This window comes from Stegostoma tigrinum, chromosome 17 (assembly GCF_030684315.1).
Source record: "Stegostoma tigrinum isolate sSteTig4 chromosome 17, sSteTig4.hap1, whole genome shotgun sequence".
Taxonomy (NCBI): Eukaryota; Metazoa; Chordata; class Chondrichthyes; order Orectolobiformes; family Stegostomatidae; genus Stegostoma; species Stegostoma tigrinum.
Window position 1 is genome coordinate 1,105,342 of NC_081370.1, and position 25,412 is coordinate 1,130,753.

The 25,412-nt window shown below is 44.0% G+C and overlaps 1 protein-coding gene across 3 annotated transcripts in view; it reads left to right on the forward strand.

Annotated features, from left to right (window-relative positions):
• Nucleotides 1-25,412, forward strand: part of dgkza (diacylglycerol kinase, zeta a) — a 616,491-nt gene that overhangs the window by 427,397 nt on the left and 163,682 nt on the right. For all 3 annotated transcript variants that reach the window (XM_059651884.1, XM_059651885.1, XM_059651883.1), the window contains exons 21-24: nucleotides 1,109-1,209; nucleotides 9,282-9,361; nucleotides 13,223-13,267; nucleotides 14,155-14,224. In XM_059651884.1, the coding sequence (XP_059507867.1) occupies nucleotides 1,109-1,209; nucleotides 9,282-9,361; nucleotides 13,223-13,267; nucleotides 14,155-14,224 (296 nt within the window). The remainder of the gene's footprint in view (nucleotides 1-1,108; nucleotides 1,210-9,281; nucleotides 9,362-13,222; nucleotides 13,268-14,154; nucleotides 14,225-25,412) is intronic.

Sequence of the window (25,412 nt, forward strand, 5' to 3'; positions counted from 1 at the left end):
GTGCCTTCACGGAATGTTTGTGTATAATAAATCAGTTTTCCAAATGGAAAGCCATGCTCTTGGGTAACATCTAAAGATGTACTCATACAATTTACATTTAGCTCGGTACGTGGCATTCCAGATAGCTAATAGTGACCAAACTTTGGAAATAAATTTTGCACTGTGTATAAAAATTGGTATCTATCCATTATATTTAATTAGGCTTAATTTTAAGGTATCATATTTAGGAAGTGATCAAGTAAAATATATCCCACCAGGAAAGAATCAACTGTATTACTTGACTGCAGTTTATGGTGAAATCCCAGGAATTGGCCAACAAACACCCTGGGAACTCACAATGTGACCATTGCTATAGAGATAGTAGGAACTGCAGATGCTGGAGAATCTGAGATATTAAGGTGTGGAGCTGAATGAACACAACAGGCCAAGCAGCATCAGAGGTGCAGGAAGGCTGAAGTTTTGGGCCTAGACCCGATACATCAGCCTGCCGGCTCCTCTGATGCTGCTTGGCCTGCTGTGTTCATCCAACTCTACTCCTTGTTATCTCCGAAAGAATAGGCTGCTGTGTTTCCTACATTCGCAACAATCGCTGTGAACTGCACATGTACAAAACCTAATTGCAAGCCTAAAATCGGCTGGCTGTGTGGGGAGAATTCCCCCTCACATTAACATGTGGCCACCACCCTTCTGTTGTGCTGTGCTGAAGTAACTGTTCTCTGTTTTATATTTAAATTGCGGGAAAGATGTGAACAGCATGGCCATCTGACCTGGAGGTGAGATGGAGGCTGTGAGAAACTCGAGCATTGTGCCAGTTTCTGTAAATAATGATCTCGTTCTATTTCCCTGGTTGTAACCGTGGAGCTCCTTGTATATTCTTCATGGGATTAAGATGGAACTAGGTCTGATTGACAGACTCATTAAAATAGCGAGAGAGCTCATCACAACACTGTCTCAACGGTCGTTTCTGAACCAAAAATGTTAATCAGCAAACTGGAGGGGAAGATGCAGGCTGTTTGTTTTTTTCAGTGTCACTGTTACAATTAAAATTTGATTTTCAGCTTGAACACTTTCAACTAGTTCTGTTGAAATGATTTATTATCTGCTTCAGCCAGCAGACAATACCCGAGCGCCTGAAGATACCAGTGAATCGGATCAGCATGCATGACTACGAAGCCTTGCACTACGACAAGGAGAAACTGAAAGAAGCCTGTAAGTAGCCAGAAGCAGGGGAACCGTGACTCCTGCCCTCCTGCTTTACTGTTAAAATCAGGAAAGATTCTTGAATGTACGCAGCGCTTTTCCAAAAGCTTCACAGCTAACAACGTTCTGCTCTAATTTCTGGGAACAGGACAACCCAATTTCAAACAGCCAACTCCCACAAACAGTGAGGAGGTAAGTTTTGTAGTTAGTTTGCTTTCCTTCCTGGCATTGGGTGAGGGATAAATATTGGCCTGGTCACCGAAGGGAATGCTCCTACCTTTCTTCCGGTGGCACTTGGGATGTTTTACATCTCCCTGAGAAGGCAGCTACGCTCTGGTTCACCCAACATAGAGCATTTCCTCCGTGTTGCCCAGACTTCAGCTGCAGATGTGACTCCATTACAGCTGGATAATGGCACAGCCTTTGGACAAACTGAGCAGATTTATACAGATATCGCCGGTTCACCTTTTTGAAGCATATCGTGGGTTTGCACCGTTCCCCATTGTCTTGCTGCCCAACTGGAATGTCACAATTGATGGTTGCACAACATTTTGGAGTTGTTTTCCAAAATTAACCATCAGCACAGCGCAGGCATGTGAAAAAGAAGACAAGCTGAAAGGGTGACACGAGCTCTGCTGCACATTACCCTACAGAGTAGTGGGTAATGTCTGTAAGGGTGACAAAGGCCATGATAAACAACCCCGTGAGATTGGCAGCAGTCCCAAGGATAAGATACTGTTTTTAATATGGTTCGTAATTCTTCACATGCTAGACTTCAGCGATTTTTTTTAAACACGATCTATTAATAAGATTTATGTGATGGGAAGGCGATGGAGGCCCCTTCTCTGAGTTGCACTAGTTCCACCTTTCTAACGGAGTGTCTTACACATGATCCTGTAAGGCCACGGTTACATTGCAGCGTACTTCAGGGCATGACTATATGACCACCATAAAAATATATTCTTCACTTCAGGCATCTCCACAGTGCTCCCTGCTGGGTTATTTGCATAGACTCTTCCTGGTAGCAGAGTCCTCTGAAGCTGATCAAACTCTCAGAAAAGGTGGTACCTTACAAAGAACACAAAAGCATGCAGCCACACAGCTTCATTAGGCTGGAAAATCTGCAAGAAAGCTTTGCAAAATGTCATCCCCGCCTTTCTTCGACAAAAGCTCTCGGCCTTGGAGAGGCTAAGGGAATTCCTCGCAAAGTGAAATATAATAATTTTCTCAACATGAGGTGTCTCTTCCCTCTGCTGGAGTGTCTGGTAGTCTCAGCAAAAAAAGTGAATTGGAAACAGGAAACTCCTTAACAAGGATTTGTTTTGATTTTTCAAGACATAACTAGGCCCTTTAAATCTTTACCATTGTAACAAAGTGTTGCTTCAATACAACCATTAACTGAAATCCCTTGATTCTGATGTTCGATGGTCAGAGGCTAATGTTGCCTTGCTGTGGTAAAGTGACAGGTATCACAGTAGTAGTGTCTCCTGGATCAAGAAAATACTTACTATCAAAATTATTGACACCCAAGGTTACGACCCAATAACCCTGGTTCAGATCTAGTTCATCCAGCATCAGATCAACATGATCTGAATGATCGAGAAAGTGCATAGCTCCCATGCTATCGTTCTCTATCGTGAATATGTTGGGTTCTCCTTTATTCAGAATTTGTTTGGTTTGGGTTGAAGAGATAATTTTGCATTGCAGGATTAGTGAAAATGACTAAATCTGCTATGGTGAAAGCATTGAATACCCTGTCACTTGCTTGCTGTCCCGACCTGCCAATGCTAGTGCTTCAAAATGACAATTCTCACCTTTTACCATGGTTTTGATTGGCTGTTTGTTGAGTAGTGCAGACATCTCCAACTGAGCCTTGAGGTTGTATTGTACATTGCCCCTGTTTCAAGCTTGTACTTCTGTGCTTGGCCTACCTAATATTCTGACCCCCTGTTATCGTGTTAAGCCTATTGCAGTTGTGAAGCATCAAGGAGTAAGTCATCAAGAATCCAAACAAACTCGCCTTCCAAAGGAACACCTTTGCATAAATAGATGTATCTTATAAAATTGCCAGTGGTGTTTTCCAAGGCTCCTGGCTGCTCATCATGTTCAATGATGAGATTCTTTTTAGGGCCGAAATAGGTACCAGATGCTGCTCAGACTGATTGATTATTTGCTGAAGTTTAATCAACATCTTGCCTAATGGGGTGTACTGCTCATGAGACAACACTGACCTAAAGCAGCTGCTGTTTCAAATGGAGAGCTGAGGCTGTTTTGTGCCAGTGGAAGTACATGTTCTATAACTGTATGTCTTCAACAACATTGAAGGACAGTGGAAAAGGTTGGGACTGCTTGGTTCACATGCCACTGCAGACTATACCTTGCTTTGGTTCAGTCTTCAACTCACTGTCTTCAGGAAATCTCAGAACTTTTGCCATGTGGTTGCTCACATTCTCTTGAGAGAAGCTCCACTCCTTGGATTACTCCTTCCACTAATACCACCATATTTCCCAATAGGTTATTTTCTTCTTTATACAAGTTCAGGCCAAAGTAGGGGAGTTCTTTTATAACATGTTTGTTGACGATGCGTACATGCTATTATGGGAGCAGGCCTTGCTATTCTGAAGCTGCTTTATTTCCAGGCTTCTAGCAGAGCCTCTAACACATGACTACCGAGAGTCACCACTCAATCCCAGCGAACCTCAGAGGGCCGTCTGCAAATTCATCCTATATGAATCCTATCTCAAAGGGTCAGTCAGAAAACAGGAGCAGCTGTATGGCATGCTTTACCAATCAAGCGTGTGCTGTGCAGTTTTTATTTGCTGCCAGATCTGTGGCCCTCTTGTCAAAGCCTTTCCACATTTTGATTGGAAAGAACTTTTTTTTTACATTGGTTGAGCTCCCCCAACCTTAGATCGTCTTCTCGTCAGTTCTTTGGGCGTGTGGGGGTCAGAGTGGGCAGAAGGTACAGAATGAAACATGTAATTTTGAAACACATTTTGCCTTGTTACCATTAGATGGCAATGTTAACCAATTCTGAATGCCTGCCTGCAAAAACGACATCGATACAGAAATTCTCATAATTCCAGCCTGGCTTGCGCTCACTGCTGGCCAACAAAACCTGAACTATCGACTGGAACTAGCTTTGAATAAAATATTTCTCTCCTTTCACTATATGACTTAGGGAATAAGCCTCAATTTTTGCTGCTCCCAGTTTAGATACTAATTGCCATCACACTTAACGGCAAGAATTAGACTTCTGCCTCCCGCTGTCCCACCATTGTTACTGCTTTAGTTTGTAACTGTGCCCAGTGTATAATATAGGCAACATCCTGTATTTATAATTTCAGACTACTCTGTCAGGGACACTAGGCTGTTGATCTCATTCATGACAGCATCATCCAAACATTGATATAAAGCTGAACCCCAGAGACCAAAGTGCGTGTGACTGGGTTTTAATGTCAAAGCATCATTTGACTGAGTGTGGCATTACTCGAACATGACTGGAGTCACTGGAAATCAGAAGAAATCTGTCTGCTGATTGGAATCTACTTGACAGAGGAAGATGGCTGTGGTGATTGGAGATCAGTCATCTTGGCTTCAGGACATCTCTGCAGGAGGTCCTCAGGATAAGCTCAGCCACTTCCAGCTGCTTTATCTATAACGTTCCATCCATCAAGTGGTCAAAAGTGGAGATGTTGGCTGACGATCGTACAATGTGCAGCACCATTTGCAACACCTCAGGTACTGAAGCAGCCTGTGTCCATTAGCAGTAAGATCTGGATGACCTTCAGGTCTGGACAAATAACAGGCAAATAACATTTGTGCCAGACAACTGCCAGGCATTTATCATCACCTTTTGTTGTTAAATAGCACTATCGCTAAGTTACCACTGATTTGGACTGGCCATATAAATACTGCGGCTGTAAGAGCAAGTTAAGCTTCTTCTGTGAGTAACTCCCCTCCCCACTTGTCAGAGTTAGCCCACTGTCTGTAAGGCACAAGACAGAAGTGTGATTTCCTGAAAAAATGTTGCTCCAGCAATGCTCAACACAATCCAGGACAATGCAGCCGACTTCATTGGCATTTCATCTTAAACATTCGTTCCCGCTGCCGCTGACGTACAGTGGAAGCGATTTTTCTTATCCACGAGAATGCATTGCATCAACTTGGCAAAACTCCTTAGTCAGCCCTTCCAAACCTGTGACATTACCACCTAAAAGTTGGCAGATGCATGGGGACACCAGCATGTACTGGCCCCTTCACATAGACCATCCCCACATGTAACTACATGGGTGTTCCATCACTGCCACTGAGTCCTACTCCTGGAACTCTCTTCCTAATAAACACACACACACATATGAATTAGGTGCTGGAACTAGCCATTCAGCCCAATGGCTTCACCATTCAGTAAGATTGTGGCTGATCTGACTGTAATCTCAGATCCATGTTCCTGCCTGCCTCTGACAACCTTTTGTCCTTTTGCTTGCCAAGAATCTATCTGTCTCTGCCTTAAAAATATCCAAGTATTCTGCTTCTATGACATTTTCAGGAGGGAGTTTTCTGATCTTTTGAGAGAGGAACTTAAACCAGACCTGTGGGTCTGCATCTTGCACATGGACTTGCAGAACTGTTCAAGAAATTGGCTCATCACCATCTTGTCAAAGGCAGTGATGAATGGATGATAAGTGTTGAACTTACTGTGCCTGAACCCTGGTCTCATCCCATGATTGAGTAGGAAGAAACATTAGTATGTTGCAGTCATAGGCCTGTGTTTTGTAGTCACTAAGCAGTGTCTGTAGCTAAGAACAGACTAGTGTAGACACTATTCTCCTCTTGAATGGATGCTTGGTCGGGATTGTTTCGCTTTGACAAGTGTCGACATAGTTGTAGATTTCAAGAAGCAAGAGGGTAGCACAGTGGCCCAGTGGTTAGCACTGCTGCTTCACAGCACCAGGGACCCTGGTTCAGTTCCAGCCTCGGATGAATATCTGGTGTGGAGTTTGCACATTCTCCCTGTGTCTGCGTGGGATTCCTTCGGGTGCTCCTGTTTCCTCCCATAGTCCAAAGATGTGCAGGTTGGGTGGATTGGCTGTGCTATATTACCCATATTGCCTTGGGTGGGAAATGCAGTAATAAGGTAGGAGGTGGGTCTAAGAGGGGATGCTCTTCAGAGGGTCAGTGTGGACTCAATGGGCCAGATGACGTGCTTCCACGCTGCAGGGATTCTATTTTTATTCATCCCATGGTTATAAACCTTCCAGCAGCAACTTGTTTAGTGTCTGGTTTACAACATCATATAGATCTAATAACTGAAAGGAGAAGCGTTTATTTCAACACCACAGACTTATTATTTCATAAAATGTATGGAACATTACAATCTTTCACATATTGACTCTAATTTTCCAACCCTACTGTTTAGCCAAGGAACAGTTATTAGAATGTTGAAGATATATTCATTGCGAAATTCTCTACTCTGTTAAAACAACAAATTGTTAGACTTCCCTGATGGAGTACGGGAATAAGAACACAATCAAATGGTTAACATAAGCAATAAATCGCTCTCCCTGTCAAGGAATTTAACCCCAGTCTCCCACATGCCAGGCAGAGAGATTGACCACTAAACTAACAAATAAAACTCAATCTGATAAAGGTAAGAGTCAAACCTGCAGTCTTCTGATCCATCGTCAGACATGTTATCCAATACACCAACCAACCCACTCAGTCCTCACTAACTCTGTAATCTCTTCTAGCCCTTAAAACTCAGAGAACTCTGCATTCCCCCCACCTCTGGTTTGTCGTGCACTCCAGTTTCCTTCGGCTTCCCCAACAATTAGCTCTTGTGTTTTGAGCCGATTGACCTTGGTTTCTGGCATTCCTTTCTCAAATCTCTTCGCTTTTCTGTCTCATTCTTTGCTCCTTTATTGACACAGTTTGAAATTCACTTCTTTCTTTGACCTTTTAGTCAACTCTCCTTACATGTAAGATTGCCTGATTACAGTCCTGTGCAATGTTTAAGGATGTTTTATCATGTTAAAGGTGCTGTTTAAATGTCATAGAATGGCCTAATTTGCAATTCCATTACATAACGTGGGGAAATTTTACACTGTAAAAATCCCTTTCCCTTCTGTTGTGAATGCTCACAATGCAGATTCCGGAATGATTTGTTAGTTTTAGCTCAAACCATTATTTTTTTTCCTGAAGAAGTTAGCATTTGCCCTGGGCCCCAGGTAGGATTTAGGATTAACTGCTCAGGGTAGATGCAATAGAATTAGCCTCAATGTTCTAAGATAAAACCAGGGCAACCTGAGCCAATGTTCCCACTCCTATAAGTTCGGCTCTGGCTAGAATGAACGCTCGGCACGAAGATCTCCCGTTGCTGACAATAGTATCAGTTTCACATGAAAGCTGGCATGTTTGATCGAGGATTTGAAATGCCTGTCAGACTATAAACCTGGTCGAGATGGTGCCCTTAAGGAGAGGGAAAGCCCATCCAATCTCTGTGCTGTGTTTTCTTCGACATCGTGCGGGGTCCAGCCCAGGATTGCAATGACAGGGTCTTTGAGCCCAGAGCCACAAAATGGACTAAGTTGGCATCGTCTTAAATTCTCTTTTCTTAAATTCTGGTGGAAGCACCTCTGTTGTTATAAGCATGTTATTATTTTATTTTTCTAGTTTATTTCTACTTTTGAATTTCTGCAATGCTGGACTTGTTTTTTTCCGAAGAATTTGTACTCAAAAATCTGCGCCTAGATACCTCTGTACCTCAGATGGTGCCACGAGTGGGGACTTGTAAACTTTCCAATGTACTCATGAGTACCTGTGACAATAAAGCTGATTCACTTCAATTCCGTTCAATTGACAGCATGTCTGCAACGTGTCTGATTGTGAGACCTGAGGGGTTAATAAGCCGGAGACTGTACTGCGGTTAGCTGCTTTGAACTGATGGCTTCAAAATAGACCTGGTCACCTACTGATGGGTCAATAATTAAAAAAAAACATTGCAGCCAATCTGTCTGAACATAGTCAGGAACTGTTTGTTTAAGAGCAGAAAGTGCTTGTGTTGAGAAATGTGCCTTTTGACAGATTTCAGCTTCAGGAGTCAGTGGAGCAGGAACTTCATGTTTATGTTGTAGCTGTGGGATAATTTACTCTCCTTTAAGCTGCCTTGCCTACAGTGATGGGGTGGGGAAGGGGCGAAACCATGGACACAATTGCAAACAAATGTTAAAAGTAGCTTGCACTTGAGTGCTTTGTCACATGGGGTACACGTCGCACCCAAGTTTCAGTTGTCATCCTTTCCATCGGATGCGTCACATAAACACCCAAGGATCCAGGTCTACCAGTTGCCACATTTCGCAGTGGATGTTGATATTGACGCAAAGGCTGATGTAACAAAATGAGCGATAAAATCAAGGGGTCCTTTTGGCCGTGTTAGCACAGCCATGTGAACACCACTGTCCCCACAGTGCCACGCAATGCCGACTGAAATAGATGCCTGGAGGAAAGTAAAGGGCTTTGATACAATTTTCCTTTAGCAACTCCATGCTGACATCCTAATGCCCAACATTTTTCCATAGGTCTCCTGAAATTAGATTGTCAGTATTTGCAGTAGGTTTTAAGTTGTAATGATATAGCACCTCCAAGCGTCAGAAAAATCAGCAGGGTCACCTTGTCCTAGCCATCTGGTGCGTTAGCCTGTTGGTAGCATTTCTCGCCTCTGAATTCACTTTGAGTCTCTCACCCGACAGAAGAAACCCTGATCCAGGCTGTCACTGGGTCATTACTGAGGGAATGCCACACTCCTGGAGATCTTCCAGACAAGCCCTTAAACCAGGGCCTGGTCTGTGCTTTCAAATGTATGTTAAAGGTGAGCTGGTTGTTACCACATTGCTGTGGTGGGAGCTTTCTGTGTAGAAATTGGTTGTTACATTTTCCTGCATAACAACAGCGACTGCGCATATTGACACAAACCCATTCGAGACACCTTCAAGTTGTGAGCGTCCCTGTAAAAATTGCATGTCATTTCCTTGCTTTTGCTGTTACTTATGTTATATCTGTGTCTTTTCTGTTCTATCTCACAGCGGTGCCCCTTGGTATCATCATCATCCCTGGCGACAGTGACCTGGAGATCTGCCGCACCCATATTGAGAGGCTTCAGGAGGTACGCTTTATTGCATTTGCTTATCACTTGGGAAGGAATGATGCATCATTGCAGTGAGATATGCTAATGCTGCAAGTCAATTTTAATTGGAATGCAGAGAGAAGTTTCCAGAGAAACAGGAAGCTTCAACTCTAAATTACACTTTGAAGTGATTGTCAATGCTACTGAGGGCAGCACAATGGTGAGCACTGCTGCCTCACAGCAGCAGGGGCCTGGGTTCAACTCCAACCACAGGCAACTCTCTGTGTGGAGTTTGTACATTCTCTGGGTTTCCCCGGGTGTTCCGGTTTCCTCCCACAGTCCAAAGATGTGCAGGTTAGGTGGATTAGCCATGCAAAATGCAAGGTTACAGGGATGGGGTAGGGGCGTGGGCCTAGGTGGGATGTTCTTTGGTGTCCTGCATTAACTCAATGGGCCAAAAGGCCTGCTTCCACACTGTAGGGATTCTATGATTCTATTGAGTTCAGAGCAATCAGTACTGTTTGAAATTTGAAATTTGAATATCTCTGAATGATTCAGGAAAATTTGAGATGAGAAGATTGCTACCACCTATTAGAGGCAGGGAACATCTTGGCTCGGATGTGGATTCCTGCTGACAGTTGCCAGTCCTGCACTGCAGTTACATTGGAAGGCAGGAATCAAAAGACACCACTCAGCCCCTCGGAGATGGCAAGAGCTGCAGATTCTGGAGTCAGAGACAACACAGTGGCGAGCTGAAGGAGCACAGCAGGCCAGGCAGCATTAGAAGAGCAGGAAAGGTGACGTGTCGGGTCGGGAACCCTTCTTTCCTGCTCCTCTGATGCTCCCTGGCCTGCAGTGTTCCTCTAGCTCCACGTTGTGTTCAGTCAGCCCCTCATGCTTGCATGCAATGCCAGTCTGTCTTTTATGGCCCTGGCCAAAGGCCTGTTTCTTCTCTGTAGAAGTAATGAAGAGGATTGATGAGGGCTGAATGGTGGATGTAATCTGTATGGACTTCAGTAAGGAGTTCGACAAGGTTCCGCATGGTAGACTGGTTAGCAAGGTTAGATCACATGGAATACAGGGAGAACTAGTCATTCGGATACAGCACTAAGGTAGAAGGTAGAAGACAGAGAGTGGTGGTGGAGGGTTGCTTTTCAGACTGGAGGCCTGTGACCAGCAGTGTGCCACAAGGATCAGTGCTGGGTCTACTGCTTTTTGTCACTTATATAAATGATTTGGATGTCAACATAGGAGGTATGGTTCGTAAGTTAGCAGATGACACCAAAATTGGAAGCGTAGTGGACAGTGAAGGAAGTTACCTCAGAATACAACAGGATCTTGATGAGATGGGCCAGTAGACCAAGGAGGGGCAGATGGAGTTTAATTCAAATAAATGTGAGGTGTTGCATTTTGGAAAGTCCAATCAGGGCTGGACTTATACACTTATGGTAAGGTCCTGGGGAGTGTTGCCAAACAAAGAGACCTTGGAGTGCAGGTTCATAGTTCCTTGAAAGTGGAGTCACAGGAGACAGGAGAGTGAAGAAGGTGTTTGGTATGCTTGCCTTTATTGGTCAGTGCATTGAGTGTGGAATTGGGAGGTCATGTGGTGGCTCTACAAGATATTGGTTAGGCCACTTTTGGAATATTGTGTTCAACTCTGGTCTCCCTGTTGTAGGAAGATACTGTGAAGCTTGAAATGGATTCAGAAAAGATTTACAAAAACGTTGCCAGGGTTGGAGGATTTGAGCAATGGGGAGAGGCTGAATAGAGTGATGTTATTTTCCCTGGAGCATCGGTGGCTGAGGGTTTACGTTATAGAGGTTTATAAAATCATGAGGGGTATGGACAGGGTAAATAGACAAGGTCTTTTCCCCCAGGGTGTGGGAGTCCAAAGCCAGAGGGCATATGTTTAAAGTGAGAGGAGAAAGATTTGAAAGGGACCTAACAGGCAACTTTTTCATGCAGAGGGTGTTGCGTGTATGGAATGAAGTGAAGATGTCGGTGTTGGACTGGGGAGACAAAGTGAAGAATCACATGACACCAGGTTATAGCCCAACCGTTTTATTTGAATAAACCTGTTGAACTGTAACCTGGTGTCGTGTGATTTTTGACCATGTATGGAATAAGCTGCCAGAGGAAGTGGTGGAGGCTGGTACAACTACAACATTTAAAAGGCATCTGGGTTGGTACATGAATAGGAACAGTTTCGAGGGCTGTGGGCCAAATGCTGGCAAATGGGACTCAATTTATTTAGGATACCTGGACAGCATTGACGAGTTGGACAGAAGAACCCGTTTTCATGCTGTACAGCTCTTTGACTGTACTTGATAGTTGATTCACACTGAATAATATAGTGCCATCACATTTGCTAAAATGACTTTGTGTGACGTAGTTTTGGCAACCCCAGAGTTTTGATTGATCGTTAGATCTTTGTAAATGAATTACTTTTATGTCTGTGTGTGTTTTTATTCTTATTTTCACTGCTAAGAAATGGCTGGACAAGAGGCAGAGAGCAGGGAGAAGTGTAGAATATTTGTTTGGCAGCCTGGAGAGAAGTATATTTTAGCATTCCCCAAGGGTTGGCATTAGGTTCAGTGCTTTTTTTCTGATATCTCATGTTGTGGTCTCAGGGATGGTGGCATTTCATTTTTGCAGATGCTCCAAAGCTCAAAGATATAAATCAATGAAGAGGGCAATGCAGATGCCTGGGGGCTATAGATCCGTTGGTAAAATGCTCAGACATGTGGTGGAGAAATGTGACTGATTGGTTTTGAAGGAAGGATAGGGAATAAAAGCAAAATGCTGGAATTTTAAAGGGAGATAGAAACCAATTCTCATGCATAAATCTCTGAATGTGAAATTGCTGTAGTAATGTGACATCCTTAAATTTATAATTAGAAAATAGTACACAAAAGTAAGGAGGTTACTGTAAAGGTTTATAAATATCTAGTTTGACCTCATTCAACGTGTTAAATCCACTTGCGGGCACCACGCTTGGGGAGGGAGTAGATATTTGATTTTCCAGAAGTCAGTCTTACCTGGTCTGAGGATTGACAGCGCACACTGGCATTGTTCTCCTTTTAGAGTAGAGAAGGTTGAGGAGAGAATTAAAAGTGGTGTTCACTTTGCAGTAAAAAGGATTAGCAGACTGGCTAACTACTTGGTGTTGATAGGGAAAGAGTGCAGTTGTAGAATTAGCCAAATGCTTCATTTCACATATTGGATCATGTGGAATTGCTCATGTGCTGAGGAGAGGGCTGTAGTTTTGTCGATAATTCCCAGGCCATCAGGTTTGCTGTTGACCTTGGGTAACTCTGCATTCAGTAGGCAGGCTGCTGGCAGACTTCCCCTCCCCTTGCCTTGTGCTCAGCTGGAATTGTGTGGATTGGTGACCACCTCACTGAAATTGTTGTGTCTTTTCCCTGCATTGCATCTGTTGTGGTTAATTGTTGATCGTGTGATGCGTACAGTCTAGGTGGGATATAGCCAAAAGTGCCAAGGCAGATGCGTAAATGTTCCTGGGCCAGCTGCGGCTCCAGCTGACATCTCCTGGTTGCCAAGAACTGCATTTGCAGAATGATGCCAGCAACATGCAGTCCCTATCCTGCCAAAACTGCCTTGGGCTCTCTAACTACCCTTTCTATTCCCTGTTTTTTGTCAGGCGCCGCAAACTGTCAATTGCCCAGGAGTTAATGCTGCTGCACAGCTGAGATTCACAGCCTGATTCCTGAAAATACCTCTGTCTGTCGACCCTTACATGGTGCTGACAGGAAATTTCTGCTGTGTTATTTAGAACTGATAATTGTGTGGTATCCCTTTCAAAATAGAATCCTATTGTCACTGGGGTAGCTGTCATCCCCTAATTATTGATGCAATGCAAACTGTTCTGCTCTTCCACAGGATTTACCCCTGGCTCATCCTTCCCTCCAGCGTTTGGTGCTGCAGGTTTGTGATCCAGGGACACAGCTTAAAAACATGTTGCTGAATTTTGTACTCTGTTTTCTAATGCTACTCCTGTACAGCACACCCGCAGGCATGCTGTGACTGCTCATCTGATTTACGTACAGTGTTTGCATGTAAAGAATGTGAATATGTAGTCTGTCTGTGAGGGGCTTGGTAGTCATCAGCTCTGCTGTGTAAAACCAGCACCAACATTGCATGATAACTCTTTAGGTCTTTTTCAACAAATGCTCTCCATAGTAGAATATAGCATGTTGATGTTAAAAATAAAAGTTAAGATCACAAATGAATAGGAGTTCATTGTTGATCCTCTCTGTAAATTTCGTTTCACTGCTATGTCACAGTGTTAGCGGCCGAGCTGGTGATATAACTCATCAATGGGGCTGCTTATTTAATAAGGATTCAGTCTCACCCAGACTGACAGGAAGAGACGAGTGCTGGAGCCAGGTGTGCGCTCTCTTTTGAATCATGGGTATCTGACGGCAAAATCAGGATTTGCTTGTCCAGGTTCATGGATCCATCGGCTGTTTTCTTGAAATGCACAGTTCCTGATACCAGTCATGCCTGTTTAATTTTAATGAAAATTCTTGGCCTTGCCTTTTTTCCATGTTGCACACTCTGTCTGAGCATGGCCTCTTTTATTGTTTTGATGATGTTGGTCTTGTCCTCTCGCCCTTGATGTTTATCTCGAAAATGATGTTCCATTTACTGGGCTGCCTGAGCTGGGCTCAAATTCTGCACCCTGTCTTACTTAGAGCTGGAAACAGCACCCCTGAATTAAAGGCTTTCCTCATAGTACTCTCCATTACGTAGTGTCTTGGCAAATAAAATGCCTGCAAATCTTAATGGGTTCCTTTCCCCTCTGTTAACAGGAGGACGATGGCACTAAGTCTCGAACCTTGTCTTCACAGAAGTTATCACCAAAATGGTGTTTTTTGGACTGTAAGTATCCATTTGAAATTGATCAATATTAAAGTATAATTGTATCACCCAAATACTTTGATCATTGTCCCATTTGTTTGCCCTTTAAAGATTCATGTTTTGTGCTACTTCTGACAATGGGCTCACTGTTATAGTGCATGAGTCTTTTACAGGACAGTTCTGAGGGAATAAACTGTTAGATAATGGAATTTAAAAAAATTAAGCATGTAGGTTCTTTAAAGGAGAATTTCGCCAGAATAACCTGTTGAATGCTGTTGAATGCGACAGCAAGCAGACAATTTTCAAAGCTGTGCTATTTGCCAAGTGAGTCTGAGGTTGTACAATTGGTGTTAGTGATCTGAAAATAAAACTAGGTAAGTAGTGTGGCAGCTACTACTGAATGTAAACCTGAAATACAGAGTAACTTGCCATCCAGCATTTGTTTCTTAACCCAATTGATAGACTGCATCTCAGAAACAAATGACTGGCAGGAAAAAGCTCAAAGTTGTTACATTAATAGGGCTCCTGTAAAGAACACACCTTCAGCAACAAAATGTAGAATTTATTCTGATTTGAAACAATGAGGATGTGTGGGTATATTCCTTTGTTATCATTCACAGAACAGTTGAAATTGCATCTTGTGCAGTACTTATTCAGATCTCTCAAAGCATTTGACAGAAGAGAAATTTTATGCTGTGCTTATTCTGGGCCTTAGAGATGCCAGAAAATGAAGTCTCACATGTAGCCAACAGATGAGCCGTATTTATTAAGAGTTATTTATTCCCAGTTATTAACCGTGCTTGATTTGGGGCATTATGTTGCAGATTCTGTGAGGGAAAGACATAATGTTTATGCAGGATTTATGATAAAGTTACACACAGTAGAGTGCTTGATAAGTTAAGAGCCCATAGTGTTAAGGGTAACCTATTAGAGTGGGCAAAGGATTGGCTAATTAATGAAAGAGGTAGTTGGGAGAAAAGAGACGTTACCAGGCAACAATCAGATGGTAATCTGTAACAAGTGGAGTGCCATAGTGACCAGTGCTAGATCCACAAGTATTTAGAAATATGTTGACGACTTGGATGACCAGAGTGAATTTACTGACGACAAGTTTACCAATGACCCAAAGGTCAGTTGGAAGGCAAGTGGTGACGATGACACAACGTCAACAGTGGGATATAGACAGGCTTGGACAAATGGACAAAGGTTCGGCATGTGAAATTTAATGTGGGAAAATGGAAGGTTATGCACTTTGGCAAGAAGAATGAGAGAGATTCTGGATGTGAGTTTGCTTGCTGAGCTGGAAGGTTCGTTTTCAGACGTTTCGTCACCATACTAGGTAACATCATCAGTGAGCCTCCGACGAAGCGCTGGTGTTATGTCCCGCTTTCTATTTATCTGGTTAGGTTTCCTTGGGTTGGCGATGTCATTTCCTGCGTTGGTGATGTCATTTCCTGTTCTTTTTCTCAGGGGGTGGTAGATTGATTTGGAGCCAATGTGTTGATGGAAACAAACACATTGATTTGGAGCCGATGTGTTTGTTTCCAGCAACACATTGGCCCCAAACCAATCTACCACCCCCTGAGAAAAAGAACAGGAAATGACATCACCAACGCAGGAAATGACATCGCCAACCCAAGGAAACCTAACCAGATAAATAGAAAGCGGGACATAACACCAGCGCTTCGTCGGAGGCTCACTGATGATGTTACCTAGTATGGTGACGAAACGTCTGAAAGCGAACCTTCCAGCTCAGCGAGCAAGCTCACATCCAGAACCTCAACCTGAGCTACAAATCTTCTCAAAACTTGCTAATGAAAGAGATGAATATTATTTACATGGAGAAAGCTGCAGCACAAGGGATGTGGGAATCCTGGTGCACGAATCACAAAAAAACTCGTGTCGATGCTCTGCAGCTAATAGGTAAGGCGAATGGGATGTTCATCTTGATTTCAAAGGAAATGGTGTATAAAAACAAGGAGGTCTCGTGAAAATGAAATTAAAGGCACTAGGCAAATCACAGCCGGAATGCTATTAGCAGCTTTGATCCCTTTAAGTAGGGGAAGATATACTGACATTGGAGAGAGTCCAGAGAGGGTTTGCTAGTACATGGAGATATAGAGGCGCTGTCTTATGAGGGCGGTTGAGTAGGTTGGGTTTGTACTTATTGGAATGGAGAAGCATGAGAGATGACCTGATTGAAATATACAACATTATTTGGGGGGCTTGACAAGAGTAAATATGGAGAAGTTGTTTTCCCTTGTAGGTAAGCCTAGGACCAAAGGGAAAATGATTCAGTGGTTAGCACTGCTGCCTTTACAGCACCAGGGACCCGGGTTCGATTCCATCCTCGGGTGACTGTCTGTGTGGCGTTTGCACATTCTCCCCATGTCTGCGTGGGTTTCCTCCGGGTGCTCCGGTTTTCTCCCACAGTCCAAAGATGTGAAGGTTAGGTGGATTGGCCATGCTGAATTGTCCATTGTGTCCAGGGATGTTCAGTTAGCTGGGTTAGCCATAGGAAATGCAGGATTACAGGGATAGGGTAGGGGGGTGTATTTGGGTAGGTTGGTCTTCTGAGGGTTAATGTGGACTGCATGGACTGAATGGCCTCCTTCCACACTGTAGGTTTCTGTGGTTCTATATTTTAAGACTGGAGATAACAAATTTCTTCTCTGAGGGAATTTGTGTAATCTTTTACCACAAAGGGCTGTTGAAGTTGGGCCATTAGGTATATTCAAGGCTGAAATAGACTGATTTTATTTTTACTCAGTGAGGGAATCAAAGGTTATGGGGAGAAAGCTGGAAAATTGACTTTGAGGGTTGTCTGGTCAGCCGTGATTTCATTGAATGGCTGATAGACTGGCTACTTCTGCTCCTGTGTTTAGCGGCCTCGAGGTTTTTTTAAAAAAGCTCCAAGGAAGAGAATTGATCCAGATTTCATGCTAGTAGTGATGGCAAACTGTCAGCAATTTCTGGCAATAGCACGTTACGCAGGAAATTGGAAGATTTGTCAGCAGTTTTACACTTCCTCATAGGGCGCACCATCTGACTTGAAAACAAGAAGCTCTCAGATAGGAGCTGAACTTGGCTGTTCTATGTTAAACGTCTTGCTGTGAAAGCCCTTGCAAAACTTTTATACTTAGTTAAAAATCCCAGTTACACCATTCAACAATGTGCTAAGTTAGTAATCACTGATGTTTGGCTTTGCTGTCCCTGAAAAACTTAATTTCACATTTGTGGGATGTTAAATTTCTTTTGTGATAACAGATCACGTTTTTCAATTGATTTGGAGGGTAGTTCAGCTGAATCTTACATTTTTTGTTGGCCGACTGCCAGTTTAATCAAGTTGCATGGAGAGTTTCTCTCTGCGGCTTTTTGTGAGGCCTCTTCTTGTATCGTACCAAAAGTATTACTCGTTAACTCATTATTAGACTCGTTATGCATGAACTACCTACCTGCCTGCACTGCTAGCTCCACTCTACCATTCATCAGCACCAGAAGAGCTACCCACTGGATTGACTAGCACCCTAGGTGTGTAAGTGCCATCTTTAAGATCCCGTTGTGTACCTGGATAAGCACTGTCAGTCCAGAGCTAACCACCTTTGTCCCAGATATAACTCTGCTACTGCAACCAACTCCCCCAAGACTCAAGCTGTACCACTTTCACTGTTGCCTGCAACATCTTCCCTCACTCGTTGCCATCCACCTCGACCCACCTCAAAGCCTTGCATGCTTATTCAGTTGCTTAAGAAATCTCCCCACTGCCACCATTTATATCGTCTATAAGGCCTACTCCACACCTCCTCCCTCCTCATTCCAGGGTGAAAGTGGCCCTAAACAGGGCAGAAAAAGTCAAGCCATGTGGTGGGCTGTCCAACCCATTATGTGGCGAGAATCCTGACTCTGAGTGGCTCGATGGCTGACTGTCCGAGCCTGTGGACTGGTAACGGAGGCTGCCCTTGACTTATTGTCCCTGGACCCCTGACCAAAAGTCATCCCCTCTGACTTGCCTGAGGCCAGCTGATAGCCACGGCAGGGTCAAAGCTTTGTGGTTGAGCTTAGCGGCCCTCGTACTGTGAGCCTGGTATCTCTGGCTGAGGGGAAAGGTGCAAAAAGGAAGGCAAGACAGAGCTCTGCACATCCAAATAGGATCAGAGTGAGTGCGACTGAGAGAGAGCAAGCAAGATGCAGTCTGCTCTAGTCCATGCACTGGGTGCATGTCCTAGCTGCAGCACTGCTAAGTAGAAGTGTCCTATATGTGGATTGGAGTTATGCCATAAGATTGCTGAGAGGCTGGTTCATATCAGTGCCAGTATCCATGGACTTGGACTACATGTGGTTGGTGCCCATGGAGCATGCCCTGAAATGTTGATGCCAGGAGTCCAACTTAGAGATCCTTTGCAAGGAAGTGACAAGGTGAATCACTAGGTACCTGCTCTATGCCAAGAATTCTCGGCATGCGGTGGGTAGTAGGATATGAAGTTGCATGTTAGGAAAGCGAGATGTGTAATTCATAAGGTAACAAACGAGCAATAATCCATCTTACTGAGCAACTTGCCTAGTGAGAATCTCACCTTGAACGGTTAGTCAAAGTAAGAAAAATATTTCCAATTCAGATGAAAATGAAAGTAAGAACACCGGCCTGTCAGTCAAGTCAAGTAGTGGATGGAAGCTGATGGCTTTCAGTGGTGACTCTGTCTGGGTGGGAGAGTGCTAACGTGAATCCAAACACAGCCACAGTGGCTCAGTGGTTAGCCCTGCTGCCTCACAGCGCCAGGAACCCAGGTTTGATTCTACCCTCTCTTTGCGGAGTTTGCACATTCTCCCGTGTCTGCGTGGGTTTCCTCTGGGTGCTCCGGTTTCCTCCCACAGACCAAAGGTGTGCAGCCTAGGTGGATTGCCCATGCTAAATTAACCATGGGAATGTGTAGATTACGTTAAGTTATAGGGAGAGTGGGTCTGGGTGGGATGCTGTGAGTGTTGGTGTAGACTTGTTGGGCTGGAGGGCCTGTTTCCACACAGTGGGGATTTGGGGAAAAAAAAACAGTAACATGGACCTTTTGGAGCAGAAAATTAACTCGTGAGGCACCTGAGAACAAAAATGGACAGACAATGTGGGTAAAAAGACCAAAAGCAGATTGCAGAGGGCAAACGAGAGAGACCAAAGCGGGAATTTAAACTTGAAATAGAAAGGTAGAGGGAAACTAGTAAATTTCGTCAAAGTAAATTTCAGCAAACTTCATGAAGATGGGCAGAATACAATAAATACATTTTGGAAAGATGAGCAGCAACAAGTATATTTGGAGTTGTAAATAGTAGCTGTGACATTAATGTTAACAATGGAGGGCAGGGTGGATAGTGCTGCAAAACAGAAAGCAATGACTTTGTGATTAAAGAGGATGTGCTGTTCAGGACGTCAGAGTATTGTTTGGTGCAGCAAAAATTCAGGTGACCTGGGCCAACCCGAGAGAGAGAACCAGGCAGGGGAGATTAAATTAAAGCCAAGACTGTCTTGCAAGCAGTGTTTGATTCATGTCACAGGAACAGGACTTCTGTCTTCCTAATGTTGTGTTGAAGTGGGTCCTGACTCATTCATCATGACCTAATGTCGGGGGAACAATGCCAGTAGCTGTGAAGTGAAATTGAGATTGAGAGAGGAGGAGGAGGAATAAGTCATCGTGAGCATGCATGGAGCAGAGTGTGTGTCTGTGGGTGGTACCATCAGTAACAGCTCCAGAATTTTGACGCAGAGGCTGTGGAGGAAAAGCAATATATTTCCAAGTCAGAAAGCAGTGTGACTTGAGAGGAGATCTAGCAGATGGTACATTCCTGTGGATCTGCTGCCCCTGTCCATGTAGATGGAGGAGGTTATGGGTTTTGAAGGTGCAGTTAAAGGAGATATGGCAGGTTTCAGCACTGTATTTCTTAGGTGTGCTCTAGTGGTTGGGGAAGCTGCGGATATATGAAATGGTGGACGTGGGGCCAGTGAACTGGGCTACTTTGTCCTGGATAGTGTTGAGCTTTGGGAGTATTGTTGGAGGACAACCATGCAGGGAGGTGGATAGTACTCTGTCACACTCCTGACTTGTGAAAAGATGAACTCTGCAGCTGTCTATAATATTAGTGGTGGAAACGCTTTTAGGAATGCTAATTCACTGCACAATTAATGGTGACTTGGACAAGAACAGAACGATTAAGAAAAGCCAGCATGGATTTGTTAAAGGCTAATGAGGTAAACTAACTTGATTGAGTGTTTCGATGAGATCACAGAGTGTTGATGAAGCAATGTGATTGATGTGTTATACATGGACCTTTGAAGGCCATTTGATTTGCCAAATAACAGACTTGGTGGTAAAGATGAAGCTCCATGGGATAAAGAGGATGGTGGCAGCATGGACACTCAGTTGGCAGAATGGCAAGAAACAGTGAAGTGGTGAGATAACAAGGCGTAGAGCTGGATGAACACAGCAGGCCAAGCAGCATCAGAGGAGCAGGAAAGGCTGACGTTCGGGCCTAGACTCTTCTTCAGAAATGGGGGAGGGGGGTCGATTCCGAAATAAATAGGGAGAGAGGGGAAGGTGGATAGAAGATGGATAGAGGAGAAGATAGGGTGGAGTGGAGACAGACAAGTTAAAGAGGTGGGGATGGAGCCAGTAACGGTGAGTGTAGGTGGGGAGGTAGGGAGGAGATAGGTCAGTCCAGGGAGGATGGATAGGTCAAGGGGTTGGGGTAAGGTTAGTAGGTAGGAAATGGGGATGCGGCTTGAGGTAGGAGGAGGGATAGGTGAGAGGAAGAGCAAGTTAGGGAGGCAGGGACAAGCTGGACTGGTTTTGGGATGCAGTAGGGGGAAGGGAGATTTTGAAGCTGGTGAAGTCCACATTGATACCATTGGGCTACAGGGGTCCCAAGTAGAAAATGAGTTGCTGTTCCTCCAACCTTTGGGTGGCATTGTTGTGGCACTGCAGGAGGCCCAGGATGGACATGTTGTCTGAGGAATGGGAGGGGGAGTTGAAATGGTTTGTGACTGGGAGGTGCAGTTGTTTATTGCAAACCGAGTGTAGGTGTTCTGCAAAGCGGTCTCCAAGCCTCCGCTAGGAGTCAGTCGTCAGTGTAACCGAGGAAGAGTTGGGGTTTAGGGCCAGTGTAGGTACGGAAGAGGGACTGTTCCACGTAACCTACGAAGAGGCAGGCATAGCTTGGGCCCGTGCGGGTACCCATGGCCACCCCCTTAGTCTGTAGGAAGTGGGATGGTGAAGATGAGGCAACGAAACAGTGAAGTGGTGAATGGTTATTTCTCAGACTAGAGAAAGGTATACACTGTGGCCTAGGGGTCAGTACTAGAGCCATTGTTTCCTTCGTGTACCTAATGACCTGAACTTGGGTGTCCAAGACATACTTTCTTCTGCACCTTTTGAAATTATTGTGAGCCATAAGAAATATACTGATTGGCTGTAAGATAATATTGACTGGCTAGATGGAAGTACAGGTGTGTGGCCAATTAAACTGAATATAGAAAACCATGAAAAATCACATATTCTGGGAAGAAGAATGAGGAACAACAGTACAAAATAACAGTAACAATCCAAAAGGGGAGCAGGAACAAAGATCTGGGGTAATTTGTGCACAAAATCCTTGAAGGTGCCAAGATGCATTCAGAAAATGGGTGAGAGTGCAAGCAGAATCTTGTAAATAGAGGCAGAGAGGACACACCATTTGCATCCTTATAAAACTCTGGTTCTGCCTCACCATAAGCGTTCCAGGCATTATGTTTGTAAAGGATATGAAGGTTTTAGAGAAAATACAGAAGAGATTTATATCAATAACTCAAGGCTGAGGGCCCTCAGTTTTGTGGGTCAGTTGGAGAAACTGGCTCTGTTTTCCTTAAAGAATAGAAGACTGAGAGACGATTGATTTAGAGGTGTTCAGAATCATGAGGGGTATCGTCAGAGAGAAAACGTTCCCATATCGGTCAGGAATCAGACTTAAGGTGAGGAATCAAAAGAGGCAGCAGGGAGGTGTGGAAGAGGTCTATTATATAACAAGTGTTTAGGATCTGCGGTGCGCATTCTGAGGGTGTGGTGGAAGCAAATTCAATTGTGGCTTTCAAATGGAGGTTGGAAAATGCCTTGGGAGAAAAACAAAATTGGGAGATGACAGAGAAAGAAAGCACAGGAGGTTGACCATGGACATGGTAAGGCAAATGGCCTCCCGTGCTATAAACAGGCTATGATTCAGTAATGACCCTGAGCCCTACACTGTATCCATCTGTGTGACGTGCAGGCAACAGCTGAAGTCTCTGACAATCTGGTTACATTGTTAAGAAGTCGCTGCCAGATTTAAGTAAAAACGGTTAGTTTTGACAAGAGACTGAGTGTTTCCAAAGTGGCTTGGCCTGTTTCCATTCTGTATGAGTAAACGCACCATTGTTCTGGATAGTTCTCATCATCTTCACCTCTAGCTTGAATAGATGGTTAATGAGGGGAGGAAAAGGATTAGTATGTGTGGGAGGGATACTGGAAGGAGGACAAGTTGGGAATTTTCGCTTGAGAACAAGTTTCAAGCTAAATCAGAGAAGATCTCATTGATGAAGTGAGCATCGTGCAGACAGCTGCAAACCTAACCTAAGGAGGCCTAACACCTGAAGAAGAGGTGAGGTTCCAAAAGCTGGTGTTATTCCCACCTTTTCCCCCCCCTCCCCCCCACCAACAAAGCAGGGAGAGGCACCCCTCTGCACATCTGGTAACAGCTGCTGTGTGGAGCATGCGACCCTGCAGGTCAGGTTCCAATGCAGTCTGAGAGCAGGCACCAAGTCAACAAGAGCTGCTGGCTCAGCTTTGCTGAGATTTTTATTTGCTTTTGAGTGCTGGGACCGGGAGTCAGGAGCGGGTTGTAAAGGTGCCAGTTGCCATGCAATCAGCTGGAAACAGATTTGCCCTTTGAGCAGATACTTGAGACTGTCCTTTGACCCTCAAAAAATAGAAAGTACCCACTCCCCCCCCCCCCCCCCCCCCCCCCCCCCCCGGGTCATCCTTTAAACTCAAATTTCCACTGTTGTTTCTGGCATGAGCAGTTGGAATCTAAGGCCTTGCTCCCTCCAGGGTATTGTTCCCCTTTAACACTGACAAAATGGGTGCCCTCATAAATTATCATAAACCTTTGACCTTAGGGTCAGTCAGATAGAATCCTTTTAATGAGTCTGTGGGAAGCAGCCCTCCAAGAGCGGTTCTGTCTGCTGCAGTTTAGTGTGTCGTTTTTCCATCCATGTTCAGTCCAAAAGTTTCTTATTTTAAAAAAAAATTCTTTTCCCAGAGTCTTGTCCCATTTGCTGATGTTTTTCAATAATTACAGGTTACCCTTGACTTTAAAACAAGTTTCTGAAAGAATGCGTACATTTAACCTTTTGACTCATTTATGTCTAATGAGAATTCAGCATCCAGGAATCATTTGATTTGATGTATTAATTTGTTTTAATGAATGTACCACACTTGTAACACAGGCGTCGTCTCAACTGCTTGAGAAACAGCAAATGTTAAAGCTGAGTGGATGTTTCTGGCTGAGGCTGTGGTTCAGCTCAGACTTTTTCACATTTCTCGACCTTAAGTACATCTTGTCTTGACTAACAGCTGTGGCTAATTACACGTCTCATCCTGACCATCCGTCAGGAATTTCAGATTCACTAATTGCTGCTCTTCCACTCGACCTCGTTTCCCGTTGCCCTGAGACTGCGTTGAGGCGAATCGCAGTGGCAGCTTGCCCTGGCAGCCTGTAATCAGTTAATGCTTTCCAGAGAGCCCGGATAGTTGCTGACTTGTGATAATGAGAAGTTGTAACCACTGCTGTGCCCTGAATTCAGCATGATTAAACTTACACCTTTTGTTTTTTGACTCTGTATGTGGGGAGGAGAAGGGATACAGAGGATGCACTAGCAATTATATTGACATGATTTGATTTTCTGTGTAGCCCTCGCGTTCATGGTGCAGCACAGGCTGACTTTGACCTTTCCAAGTGTTGGTTTCCATGGTCCTTGTTTGGGGAGAGAGTGCACTAAGCCTGAGTTGTCCTACACATTCACTCTGAGCTATGTAAAACTGGGGAATACAACTTAAAAACTGAGTTGTAGGCACAAATGTGGTCTCAATACACAAATCACAGTGTTTACTTGTCGTCATTTTTAACATTAACTTCTTTTTACTTTATGTCTCTAGTTTGTTTCTAAGATTTGTACCAAGGTACTTTGTACCCAAGATGGCTTCGTGTGGGGCGATATTGTAAACATTTCATTGTATTCCTGTACTCGAGTAGGCATGACAATAAACCTAATTTCAATTTGCATGCATTTGCGAGCAAAATGCTGACAAGTAGCAGAGCATGCAAGTGTTATCCGATTGTTGGGAGTATCGCGCTACCTCAGATGCTGAATAGTAGTAAATATAAAGACAGTAAAGTTTCCATACTCCCATGATACTGTGCTCATGTCAGAGAGAGAGATGACTAGTGCTGACTTAACCTGAGGGTCATCAGTGCTCATGTAACGAGAGGGGTTGAGAAAGAGGCTTTGGCCGCTGCAGGGTTTGAAGCCAAGGCGTTGGCATCATCCTGCATTGCAAACTGTTTAGCCAACTTGTAAATATGTTCATGTGATGTATCACGTAAGGCATTTTCCACTAACTTCAGTGCACATGGCCTAAGCAGTGTTGAGTTTGACAAGTTTGTCAGCAGCCCATCTTGTGTACGGCAGTACTGACCTGACCAGCGGACCAGCCAGGGTCAGCCCTTTGACTCCAAGAGTACAGGAAGAGTGTGACAAGAATGTAAAAGCAGGGGTTATTTTTGACAATGTGTTGAATTGAAGGGAAGTGGAAACATAGACATTTTGTGACCAGAGAGCAGGCAACTTGAATTATTTAAAAAAAACCTTATTTTTTAGTTGACCTTAATTTCAATTTCCCCTTCGCCTTCATTTTTATCAAGTCTAAGTTCCTCTTTCTCCAGAAATTTTGCTTCACTTAGTTTATTTGTTTCGATGAGGCACTCTATAATGTGTATTTGATAGGTGTTATCACGTGAAATATTTCTGCTTGAGCTTCCTATGTAAACTTCTCATTTCTAAATAAAAATCCCTAGTTTTATTCAGCATGAAGACAATAAGGGTGTGTCCCTGAGTGTTTAACACCAAGTGATATCAAATGATTTATTCACGTTTGCATTT